Below are 12,406 nucleotides of genomic sequence, written 5' to 3' on the forward strand. Positions count from 1 at the left end.
ATTTTCTTGAAGTTGTTTTTTAACACATTTGTGGAAATGCTATGATTTCATGCAAATATATGACCCTTTTCCATGACCAGGGAATCACCAGAGATGCTAGGCCAGAGATGCTAATGTGAATGCCATTTGTTTAATTATCTAGTCAGAGTTTCTGCGTGTCCATGTTATTCCTTTCCACTCTTCTGCATTTTTTATATGAACTATGATTCAATTCTCATTGAGATGGAAGATCTGTCTTTATGTGGGACTCACGTAGCTGTATGGAAGAAAGGCTCTAGCCTAGCCAAAAAAATTATATGAAGTAGCCTCAATAGGTTGTAATAAGGTAAATCTGTGTGCAAGCAAGAGTACCATGCACATACTCAGAGATTGCCTCATGCATGCATATAGAACTTTGTAAGATAGCAGTAGGCCTGGGTGACATATTGATGGCATGGTACCCACAGTCTTGAAAGAAGCAATACTCTGTCCACTCATTGAAAAGCCAGCCCTGGACCCAATGAAATGCAGCAGCTGTCATCAACATGCTAACACTCCATTTTGGAATAAGGTATCTTGGGTCATGGCAGAGCATCTATCTACAGATGTTTCTGGAGGAAGCAAATTGTCTAGAATAGATCCATTTCATTCTGGGTTTAGGCTCAGATTTGGGACTGAATCATCATTAGTTGCCCTGAGGAATTACCTTCATCAGGAGAGAGATGAGACAGGAGGAGTGTGACTGTTTCTTCTACCTGAGATTTTGATACCATTAACCACAGTATCCTGCTGGAGCATCCAGGGCATTGTGTCACCTTGGTTTTCATCCTACTTGCAAACTCATGTCCAGAGATTAGTATTAGCAAACTGCTCTTTGAGCCCATGGTGGTTATGTTATAGGGTCCCATAGAGCACTATCCCCCCAGTGCTATTAAGCATTGATAGGAAGCATTATTATTGCATTTGCTTTATTACTTCCTCTGCTGTCTGTCTTTAGATCCTATTGAAGAGGAAGATGTAAATGTAATTTTTAGTTCAATAGAAGAAATACTGAAAGCAGCTGTTATGGCAGAAACAGACATACTGTCAGAGACATTTCAACTTTTGCTGGACTCTGCCAAAGACCTGAGCAAAAAGTTTTGTGGTTTGGTGCCTGATGGCTTATATCTTCCTGCACCACCCTTATATTGTCCTCAACCATCATTTCCTGGTGAAGTAAGTATATTTGGAAGCCAATTGGTTGTTTCTTCTATTTTGTCTACACTTGACCCACTGTTTCTTTTGCTTTTGGATTTTGAATCCATCCTGCTTTTGGGGGGGGTGTATTTTTGGGGGAGCCCATTAAGCTTTTCTTAGAATTCCAGCCATAAATAAAGAAAAAGGGTTAGGGTGGAGATAATTGAGTGGAGAATCTGCATTGCACTCATTTTCATTGTTCATTGCCATACCCTTTATCCCCTTTTAATTTTGCAATATTTAGGAAGAACACATTGATTTAGCATTAAGAATGGAGAGAGTTTGTCGGCAGAAGGTGTCTGGAGTTGTTCAGCGAATTCTTCTCCTTTTTCGGGCAGCACACTGTTCTTTCCCTGCTGCTCAGTGGTATATTGTGCAGCTGAAACGGGCATGGAAAATAATGCAAAAGGTATACTGATGAAATTGCTTTAAACTTTTCTTATAACTGATAATAACTAACTTTTGTAAGCTGCTAAGTGTGGTTGTGATTTTTTATTGATTTTATTGTTTTATCTTTTTGTAAACCACTTTACGTGGTGAATAAATTTTATGAAATAAATGTAAGGTGGGATCTATAAAATGCACCTCAAGTGTCAATAGCCAGGGTAAAGTGGTGCAGATTTAGCATTTGGTGGGAGGTGTATAATGAAGTGCCAGATGCACCTCGGGGGGGGGGGGAGTGAGTTCCACAGCTTAGGGGCCACTGCAGAAAATGCCCTCTCCTGGGCTTCTAGCCCTCAAGCCTATGAGGGCAGAGAAAGTACCAAGTGGGCCCCCTCTGTCAATCTTGGCACTCAAAAGGGTCTGTAAGGAGGGAGGCAAGTCTTTCAGATATTTGGGGCTTTAAATGTTGGTTGGAAAGGGGGGGAATGTTATAAAAAGGAGAATTCCTGGTTCCCTAGATCCAGGTTTGGGGCAAGAACTCTTTGGTGTGAGAACCCCAGCAAAGATTTAAAATTAAAATATGCAACAAAGTAAAGCATGGAGAGGGACACGGGTGGCGCTATGGGTAAAACCTCAGTGCCTAGGACTTGCCAATTGTAATGGTCGGCGGTTCGAATCCCCGCGGCGGGGTGAGCTCCCGTCTTTCAGTCCCAGCTCCTGCCCACCTAGCAGTTCAAAAGCACCTCTAAGTGCAAGTAGTTAAATAGGTACCGCTTTAAAGTGGTAAGGTAAATGGTGTTTCCGTGTGCTGCGCTGGTGCTGGCTCGCCATGTAACAATGTCCAGACGTCTCAGAAATGAGAACTTGGGACACATAACACCTCTGTCTTTTCAGGAACACTTGTTTATCTAAATCAGTGTTTCCTAACCTTGAGTCTCCAGCTGTTTTCGGACTACACTTTCCATCATCCCTGACCACTGGTCCTGCTAGCTAGGGATTATGGGAGTTGTAGTTCAAAAACAGCTGGAGCATCAAGGTTGGGAAACACTGATCTAAATTGCTCTCTTGTAACCTTTGCTTTTTCCACTCTTTCAGATTCGCAAGAAAGGTGCTCTTCCCTCATTAGGTGCTCTTCCAGAAAATTTGCTTAATTATTCTAAATGTCATACGGTGTTCTTAAGGCCTACATCTTCTGGTGATCATGAACTTGACAGTGTTTCATGTAAAACTATAGGTTTGTATCTAGAGAAAAGTGCACAGATGCTGTAAATTGTTGAAATGGAGTAAAAGGTCAAGTTGGAGTGGCAATGCCTATTCACAATGGTCCTTTTGAAACACCCACCCTTCGTTCTGAAGGTATTTGTCTACTAGTTTAGCCAATGAGCCTAGAAAATAGCAAAGACCCTTTGTTCCAGCTCCTTGCCATTTTACTGATCACTTACTGTGAAAGCTACCTTTGTTCTCCTAAGACTTGAAAATGATGTACTAAATATAATATTTGACCTGTTGTTGAAAAGAGTATAAAAACAAAGAGTCAGATTCTCAGCTCCAGTTCTTTTCATGTTGACTTTCAGTCAATAGACAGGTCTGTCCACTAGAAGTACTTTAAGGGTGTATTCATCAAAGTTAGAAGGAACCTCTTGCGAAGCACAGCCAGTTCAGTCCCCACATGTAAAGAATCATTTTTTCTTTGGGGGCTTTTATGTCATGAAACAGTGCTGAATTGAAGTTCATGAAGCTTCCTGAAGACATCTAAAGTGAATGTAGTCTGATCAATGTGAATTTTGCAGAAAAACATTTGATTTTCCTCTCCCTTGATGAAATGCCACCTGATGCAAAATTGTATTCCAACATGAATGCACCATTATAAGCTATAGGAGTTTGTAGGCTACTTTAATTTACCCCAAATCTGGGAATGTGGTCAGATTTATTTAAGAACCTGGAAGGTGCAATGAACCACTTTATCACCTAAATCTTTGTTTCCCTTTTATGTACTAATCCTGTCTTTTCCCCCAGGAAAGTCTATCAAATATTGCTTGCCCATAGGATGAGGAATATACTTAAAAATTAGTATTTCCAATTGAAGCTTATTGACAAAACATGCTGCTACAATAGTCTGTGAGCAAAGATCATTTTTTAAAACCAACATTTTGTTTAGATACTGCCACTTATAAGTTAATGATTTTTAGTGAAAATGTTGATAATTTATATTTATTTTACAACATTCTTGTTCTCTTGCTTGATCAAAACTTTATCTCACTGGCTTCCTCTCACAGCATGCTTCAGAGAACTATGTGCATTGTGTTGGATGTTTCATGTTCGTGAAAGATTATCTGACAGTTGCAGACGGTACCAAACTGCAAGAGAGAACTTGGAAAATCAGAAGGTAATATTAATAGCATAGAACTTTAACATCATAGGCAACTATACTGTCATCTCTCCATTGCTCTTAAATGGCCATCTTATAAATGACATGTTTGTGCTAAAAAAAAACAACAGCCAGGACTGAGGCTCAGAATATAGATACAATGCAGACATCTTAGTTTTAGCCCAGATCCACCCCACTCACTTGTAAAATGGGTGTATGTGTCCAGTTTTAAAAGCCAAAGCAGAGTTTGTAGCAGTGCTGAACTCTTTCCACAGCCTGCACTCTCAGGCATGCTTAGGAAGCTGCCTTATGCTGAGTGAAACCAGTAGTCCATCTAGCTCACTATTGTCAGTAGTCTCTTACAATCCTACCTGGAGATGCTGAGGATTGAACCTACCACCTTCTGCATTCAAAGTAGATGTTATTCCCCTGAGCTATAGCCCTTCCTCTAAATTTTCTGAGTGTTTGTGGGGTGGGGGACATAGAAGCATCAGAACTGAAGACAGTCTCCAAGTCTTCAGGCATGTCCTCTGTTTACCTGGGGCTTGCCAGGTGAGAAGCTGCACACATCTCTCAAGGACCCAAAAGAAACAGAGAACATGTTCATGTATCTTCCAGTTGAACTTGCTTCTAGTGTTGAGTATCATCTGGGGGAAATGTGGAGGAAGGGAAGCTTGTGGAGGGGGAGAGTTTAGTTTTCCTAACCTATGCTCTCCTTTTTGCTCCTAAAGTTGGGACTTGAACCCAATTCCACATTTTATATGTTATTGGGACATACCGAGGTTTAAACAAACAGGTCTGCTGCCATCACAGGTAGTTTGAGACTTTTACACCTATTGCTTTGTGTTATTTCTTTAGGAATGTAAGACAACTGAATTTGATGCCTGTATACTTGAACACTCTTTCAGTGCATTGGAGTGGGCTTGCCGAATGCTCCCTTTTGCTAGGTTCATGAATGTTGAAGAACTTGTACAGGATATCATTTTAAGCCTTACTGGAGAATTACCACCAACCAAAAAGGTAATATTACCTAGATCAGAAATTATAGGGGATTACAGAGTTTAGCTTCCTTTATTAATATTTTCTTTTTCGTGTTTGTTGTTGTGTGTAGATCTTCCAGAACCTATGTTAAGTAGCTTAAAATTATATTGACATTGTTCTTTTGTACAGGTGGCAGAAATTTTGGTGAAAGCATTTCCAAACCCTGATGATGTAAGAGTCCCATTAAGAGATAAATATAATGCTCTGCACCAGCGACTTAGACACTGCGTAGTCAAAGGTACCATTAGTGGTGATGAAGAAAACAAAGTGGACAACTAACTTATCCGCATTTTTCTTTTAAAAAAAAAAAAAACACAAAGCAAACCAAAAAACCACCCCTTCCTTGGAAAGTGGTGGAATGTTCAAAGGGTGGAAATGTTCAAAGGGTCATATGTTATTTGAAAGGCATTTTGTATGTATTTGTTTACATATACTGTAGTCTCTGTAGAAAAAGCATAGTAACAAATCTCATGTCTCTTTGATTAGGTCCCAACAATGAAGAAATAATGTCTGTTGTAATACAGGCTTCGCACAAAGTGAATATGAAAACATTAAAGCGTGTGATAAGGAATATAGGACCCCATCAAAGAAGCATCTGGGAGCCACCAGAAGAGGAGACACAAGATCCTGAAGCTTATTGCTATGATAGATTTTCTTTGGGAACTAGTCTAAGCAGAAGCACAATTTCAGATCTGGGAAACTCTCAGGTTTATAGTGATGCTGAAACAGCAGACTCAATCTCAGAAGCTTTGCTGATGGAAGAAACAAGAAGGCACATTTCTTCTCAGATGCAAGAACATCACAAGTATGAGTTTATGATACTGCTGAATATAGTTCATTTCACCTTCCAGCCCTTCATAGCCAGTTAATACTTGGGCAGTCAAGAAAAGTCCAATGTAACTTCTCTGCATGGTTAATTGGAAATAAGCTGCACTGTATTCAGTGGAGTGTATTCCCAGGTAGGGGTGCATTGGATAGTAACAAGCAATTCTGCTTCTGTAGCTCCATCAGTGTGGGAACTACATGGAAACTTAGCAGAGGAGTAATTATTATTATTATTATTATTATTATTATTATTATTATTGTCAGAGCTGCCTCTAGGTCCCAGCTCAGAGGACCAACGCTAGGCTGTCGTAATGTACAAAAGTCTTTATTGAAGTTCAATTTCCATTTCAAAGCCGCAGCGCGCAGCCCTACGTCTTAAACCCTAGATCGGCGAAGTCCCATCTGAGTCTCCTCCCCTCTGACACCAGTTTAAGATCCTAGCTCTGCTCCACCTTTTACGCTGCTCTCTCCTCCTCTGGGTCCTCCTGCCCGCTGGGGCATTGCCCTTTCTGGACTCTTCCGACGCTGAGTCGCTTAGCTCCTCCCCCTGCCTCCTGCGGGCTTTAGGACCCGGTTCCCAATCCTCATTCTCTGCTGTCCCGCGCTCCTGTACATTTGAACTTGCCTCTCGCGCCAACCCAGTGACCTTTCTCCTAACCGTTACACTACTTCGGTCACTGCTTCCCTCTTCCGGGATACTGGCCGGATCTGACCTCCCCTCCGTTGTCCGACTTTCTGATGGAGGCGTGGTCAGCCCTGCCTCGTCTTCTCTCCCTGGTGGGGAATGCACTGGCCCCGATACTTGGGACTCTTCCCCCCCACTCTGCTCTGGTGGGGAAGCTGGTCCTGATTTCCAACTACTGCTCTGGGAGTCCCTGCTGCCCCCTTGCTCCTGGGGCGTTCCCCTTGGGAACCCCCTACCCCTGGCCACTGGCGCCCCCTTCTGTGAATCTTCCGATTCGCTGGAGAGGCTCATGGAATCCCTCGGTCCACTGTCCTCTTCTCCTACGCTCCCCTCGGATTCTTCCCCTTCGCTCTCCATCTCCTCTCTTCCCTGTGCCTCTGCTCCTGAGCCCCTGACAATTATTATTATTATTATTATTATTATTAATAATAATAATAATAATAATAATTTTATTTGTAGCCTGCCCAACATTGTGTGAGTCTACTGTCAGCCTCCATGGATTGAAAAATGTTGTTTCCCTACCAGAAAGACATTTTAAAAATGTTATGAAATGATCATATTAAGGTATAATTAATAATCCTTTCAGTTTCAGTTAACAATTGGATTCCACACAATTAGTTGACATTAGTTTGATAGCTATACAGTGGTACCTCTGGTTATGAACTTAATTCGTTCCAGAGGTCCGTTCTTAACCTTAAACCGTTCTTAATCTGAGTTACCACTTTATCTAATGGGGTCTGCCACGGCTGGCGCGCAATTTCTGTTCTCGTCCTGAGATAAAGTTCTTAACCCGAGGTACTACTTCCGGGTTAGTGGAGTCTGTAACCTGAAGTGTTTGTATCCCGAGGTATTTGTAACCTGAAGTACCACTATAATTGGTGCAGGACTATTTTCATCTGGTATTCTAATAATAGTGTAAGGATTTCTAACGCAGAATCTGTGGCTACCAGGTTGGTGGCCCTTGTGTTTTTCAAGAAAAAGAGGTAATTTGTTAGTGGATTGCCCTTTCTAATCTGTTTGTTGTGATTTCTTGTAGAGAAGTGTCCAACTGTGCAGGAGAATTGACTGGATACGATAGAAGTACTGAAAAGCTAAAAGACTTAAATGTAGAAGGGAAAAGTATTATAAAAGAGAACTGCAAAGACTTAACCAATCAACATGTTTTGCCTCTAGTCGGTGAATGGGAATTTGAACGTGATGATGACGAATACGTTAAGTTTTTAGATCTCTTTTTAACATACATGCTTGAAAGAGATCTGATCAATCATAAAGACTCTATGATTCCTTTTCTGAGGAGCTTTTCCACACTCCTTAGGGAACATGAACTCAACTCTTTCCTTTTTGATGTTCATACAACACTGAAACGTCGACAGATCAGAAATAAAGGCCAACAAGTTTTTAGGGCTGGTTCTTGCTACGCTCCTGTTTTTGATCCCAGTGCTGCTAATCTGGATCCTTTGTGTGATGATAAGAAAAAGGTTTCTAATAAACCAGCTGTGCTTGAGACTTCTGTTTGTGACTCAGTGATGAGACTCACTGCAAGAAGAGGATTATTTGGTCTAAGCCAGCAATCAATTTATGGTGCACGAGATTCCTGTAAAGAAAAAACTCTTGCGCCTGTATTCACTCAGCGTTTGTCTGAACAAACTTCTTCCTCCCAAACAGCTCCTGTTAATAGATATATCTACAAAGCAGTTCAGGTAACCAATATTCTACAAAGAACAGAACCAACTCCAGACATGAACTTTAAATTTAACAACGTAGCTCGCTTGCTTGAATGGATGATCAGATGGTCTGATAGAAGACTGCTTTATGATCCCATCTCCACAGAGCCATTTCAGGAATGCCAGCCAATGATGCATGTAAAAACATCTGCATCTGCCATACTTACATCGTTGTGGCTTTTAGAGCAAAATTTCTCCAGTGAATCACAAAATCAAAATATCCATCTTTGGGTAAGTAAGAGAAATTAAACCCACCAGGTTTGGTTGCTAGCTAATATGCATCAATGTACAAATAAAATCTGGATACAGAAAGACCACAAATTTAGAGTGGACATTTCCTAGCTCCAAATACTTGCCTTGGGAATATTTGCACTCTTTATCTTATTTTAAATGTAACTTCTCCCAAATGTAAGAATCTCCCAAATGTAAGAATCTCATTAATAATATCCATTGTGAGCAACAATGTATACAGTCACTCAGACTTCTCCCCAACTTTTTGTATGTATTAAGGGGGATAAACACTTTCTAAGCTGTAGTGTAGTTGGGGGGCTTTAATTTATTATTTGTTCCACACTGTGCCATATTTAGGCTGCAAACCTATTCACACATTCTTGGGAGTAAACAACACTGAACTCAGTTGGACTCATTTCTGTGTCGGGGTGAGGGATGAATTTAGAAAATGTGACTCATGAAGCAGACTCATCAGACTTGCATTTCCTGGACTGTTGTACGAATCGGACATGGGTCATTTTCAGAATCCACACTCCTACCAGATCCCACAATGAGCTGACTTCTAATTGTCCAGTCGGCAACCACTTGGAGCAACTAGTGCACACTGTTCTTGCGATGTGTTGGAAATATGGATACAATTCCCCACCCCCCAGGAGTGGTAGAAAATTATGATGTGCTAAACTGTCTGTACAATGTTCTTGTATGTTCCCAGTTGCATGTATTAAGCCCTGTTCCATCTTGAGAGAGTAGCACAAGGCAACACATGCTGACTGAACATCAGAAAGAACTTTCTGACAGTAAGAGCTGTTAGAAAGTGGAATAGGACCCCCCTCGGAAGGTGATGGACTCTCCTTCCTTGGATGTTTTGAAGCAGAGGTTGTGTAGCCGTCTCTCATGGATGCTGTAGTTGAGATTCCTGCACTGCAGGAGGTTGGATTAGATTATCTTTGGGGTACCTGCCAAATCTATTAATCCAACAATTCTAGGATTCTAGAATTGTTTATAAAAAAGGAAAGTGGAGTCACCAACAGGGATGAGGAACATGAAAATACTATAATGTTCAGCTGTATCTTTAGGAGACAATGTAGATAATCACATATTTCATGAGAGACGTATTTTAGGTGAATGCACTGTAGATAGGTCTGCCTCAGTGTTGAAATATAATTCAAAATACTTATAGCAAATGCTGTCATGCTTTCTTTGTTGTTGATTGCATAACATGCTTTTATGCTGGCTGAGTGTTTAGAATGTGAAGTAACTGCCTATAGTTCCGTTGCTAGGAGATCACAGACATTCCATAAACATACAAGTTCTTTCTGTGATGCACTTTGACTGCCTTGAAGACCTGAGTGAGAAATACTAGGGCTATGGTATTTATATAATTAAAGTTTTGACATGTAATATTTCTAATGTATCTAAATACCATACTATATGAACAATTTGGCCATTGAACTCATTGCTTTGCATTTAATTTGAGAAGTTTAATAATAACTAAGTAGAGCAAAGCCTTGTATAAAGAACAAGTTTGATACGCTTAACATGCTCGCAGGAACAAATTTGATATGGGAGGGACATCAACTTCAAACTCTATCTAGATCTAGTAGCATATAGCAAGTTGTACTCCACTGTTAATGCCACAGAGGGGAATCTATATCAGAAGTCCACATCCAGTTCTGTGGATCCAAATTGGTTGCATGCTCACCATTCTCCTTAGGCAGGCAGATCTTCCTTGCTAGATAAAGGCATTAATATATATAGAGAGATTGTGGGGCATTGCTGGTGATGAAACATTATTGCTAGTCATGTATTTACATAGAAATTATATGTGTGTTCTGTTTTGTTTTGTGTTTAGAAACGACACAAACAGTATGCAAGTACTTCAGCTATTAGAACCAAACTAGAGAAAGACATCAGTGTGGATACAGGCTATTCTCCATCAGTTGGGACTCCAGTTGGTATCCAAGATGGACATGCCTTTGGCGAACCTTTTGAAAGTCTTTCAGGGTAATAATTGTTCAGTCTCATGTAAGAGCTTAGAATGTCAGGAGCTGGAGCATGATGCTAAGAAAGGCTGTCTACAGTCTGAAGTCTTCAGTTCTTGCAATCTTTTCCCATGTATAGGACCTTACATGAAAAGCAGTCTGAGAAGAAAGAAATTAATTTCAAGGATCATCCTTTGACACGTGGTGTGGAGATTGAAGAAAGAAATCCTGTCAAACTTCTGACAGAAGAAATAGGGGGATACATATCAAATGAAGATGTGACATCTGAAAATGAAGGTTAGTTAAATTTAAATTAATTAAAATAATTCTTTTTAACGCAGGTGGCGCTGTGGTCTAAACCACTGAGCCTTCTTGGACTTGCCGATCGAAAGGTTGGCGGTTCAAATCCCCACAACGGGGTGAGCTCCGTTGCTCTGTCCCAGCTCCTGCCAACCTAGCAGTTCAAAAGCATGTCAAAGTGCAAGTAGATAAATAGGTACCGCTCCGGCGGGAAGGTAAACGGCGTTTCCGTGCACTGCTCTGGTTTTGCCAGAAGCGGCTTAGTCATACTGGCCACATGACCCCGAAAAACTGTCTGTGGACAAACATCAGCTCCCTCGGCCAGTAAAGCGAGATGAGCACCGCAACCCCAGAGTTGTTCGCAACTGAACTGTCAGGAGTCCTTTACCTTTTAATTCTACAGATATCCACATACATAATATTACGTTGCTATTTTACACAAATTTTAATACAATACCTTCCTGTAACAAAGACCTATATATCTGCTTAAACTAGTAAAACTGCTAGAATAACACAAAAGCCTGCTGTTTCTCCAGAATTCATACTCTAATATTCAGCCTCTAGCTATGCTTTTTATCTATAGTTAAAGCCTAAGCCAGTTGCTTACAAATAGTGGCTCTCACAGCACTTTCAGGTGGTCCCTGCAACCATTATGAAAATATAAAACGTGGCTGAGAGCAATTGGAGGCACATATTGTTCATATGTCAGTTAAAAGGAAGTGGAATGAAGGAAAATAAAGGGCAGAGGAAGCCCTTGGCAGTTTCTAGTAAATGGTAGTGGGGGGTTAGTGTCTTTTTCAGAATGATATGCCCCTGCTCCCAGTATATCACTGTACAGTAGGTTTGAGGGGAAGGCTTGGGAGAGCTGGAAGGAAAATAGGAAGTGCTCTTTATTCCTTCCCCACTCCTGAAACACCCTATCCCACAAGCAGCCAGAACAGTACTACCAGGTTCCTGCTCCAGGCCTAAGAAGAGTACTCTTCTTAGGATATTTTGTAGCAGATCCCACTGGCCTTGAAATATACACACTTTTAAGGGATAATCAGTTGATAATCTGCATGGAGCAGGGGTGTTTACAGCTGGGAAGGGATGGCAATAGACTGGATTGTTCCCATAGTGATTTAGTTTCTCTTTATGTGCCTTTTATTTTAAAGAGCATGAAGATCCGTTTGCAGTTTCAAAGAGCCCTACCATTTCTGTCAGCATTAAATCAGTACAACGAAAGAAAGAGGCAAGTTACCACAGCAATGAGTAAAATATATTCACTTGAACGTGCACATTCTCTTATGGTTGCCAGAGGTCTCTAAGCAGGTTGCATTGCATGCCCTAAAGCTTGCAAACAAATAATACCTAAACTTCAAAGTCTTTGCTCTTTTCTGCCTGTTGAGGCTCAGTCTGTTTCCTGTGTCAGCTCAGAGCACATCCTCCTTGGGATCTTCACCTTACCTTTTGTTTTCTCTCTCTCCCTCTCCTGAGTTTTACCTGGATATTTTCCATTTAACCGTATAAAACCAAAAAGCTCATTTTTTACCTCAGCAGCTCCTCCTTTTCCCACTCCACCCCCAACATCTTTTTCTGCTCCTTCTGGGTCTTGAAGCAGGTCTTAAGAATTTCCCCACCACTAGTAACAAAGAAAACCAGACACATTTCT

At 40.9% G+C, this 12,406-nt stretch overlaps 1 protein-coding gene across 1 annotated transcript in view; it reads left to right on the forward strand.

Annotated features, from left to right (window-relative positions):
• LOC307226172 (ciliogenesis and planar polarity effector 1-like) overlaps window positions 1-12,379 on the forward strand; it is a 22,635-nt gene extending 10,256 nt beyond the window's left edge. Inside the window, exons 11-21 of the mRNA XM_079994678.1 lie at window positions 977-1,194; window positions 1,460-1,624; window positions 2,695-2,833; window positions 3,876-3,985; window positions 4,826-4,987; window positions 5,138-5,246; window positions 5,495-5,813; window positions 7,555-8,473; window positions 10,326-10,477; window positions 10,595-10,752; window positions 11,910-12,379. Coding sequence (XP_079850804.1) covers window positions 977-1,194; window positions 1,460-1,624; window positions 2,695-2,833; window positions 3,876-3,985; window positions 4,826-4,987; window positions 5,138-5,246; window positions 5,495-5,813; window positions 7,555-8,473; window positions 10,326-10,477; window positions 10,595-10,752; window positions 11,910-12,010 — 2,552 coding nt within the window. The 3' untranslated portion in view covers window positions 12,011-12,379. The remainder of the gene's footprint in view (window positions 1-976; window positions 1,195-1,459; window positions 1,625-2,694; window positions 2,834-3,875; window positions 3,986-4,825; window positions 4,988-5,137; window positions 5,247-5,494; window positions 5,814-7,554; window positions 8,474-10,325; window positions 10,478-10,594; window positions 10,753-11,909) is intronic.
• Window positions 12,380-12,406: the final 27 nt, after the last annotated feature.

The sequence above is a fragment of the Podarcis cretensis genome (assembly GCF_951804945.1).
Source record: "Podarcis cretensis genome assembly, chromosome: 11".
In the NCBI taxonomy this organism is placed as follows: Eukaryota; Metazoa; Chordata; class Lepidosauria; order Squamata; family Lacertidae; genus Podarcis; species Podarcis cretensis.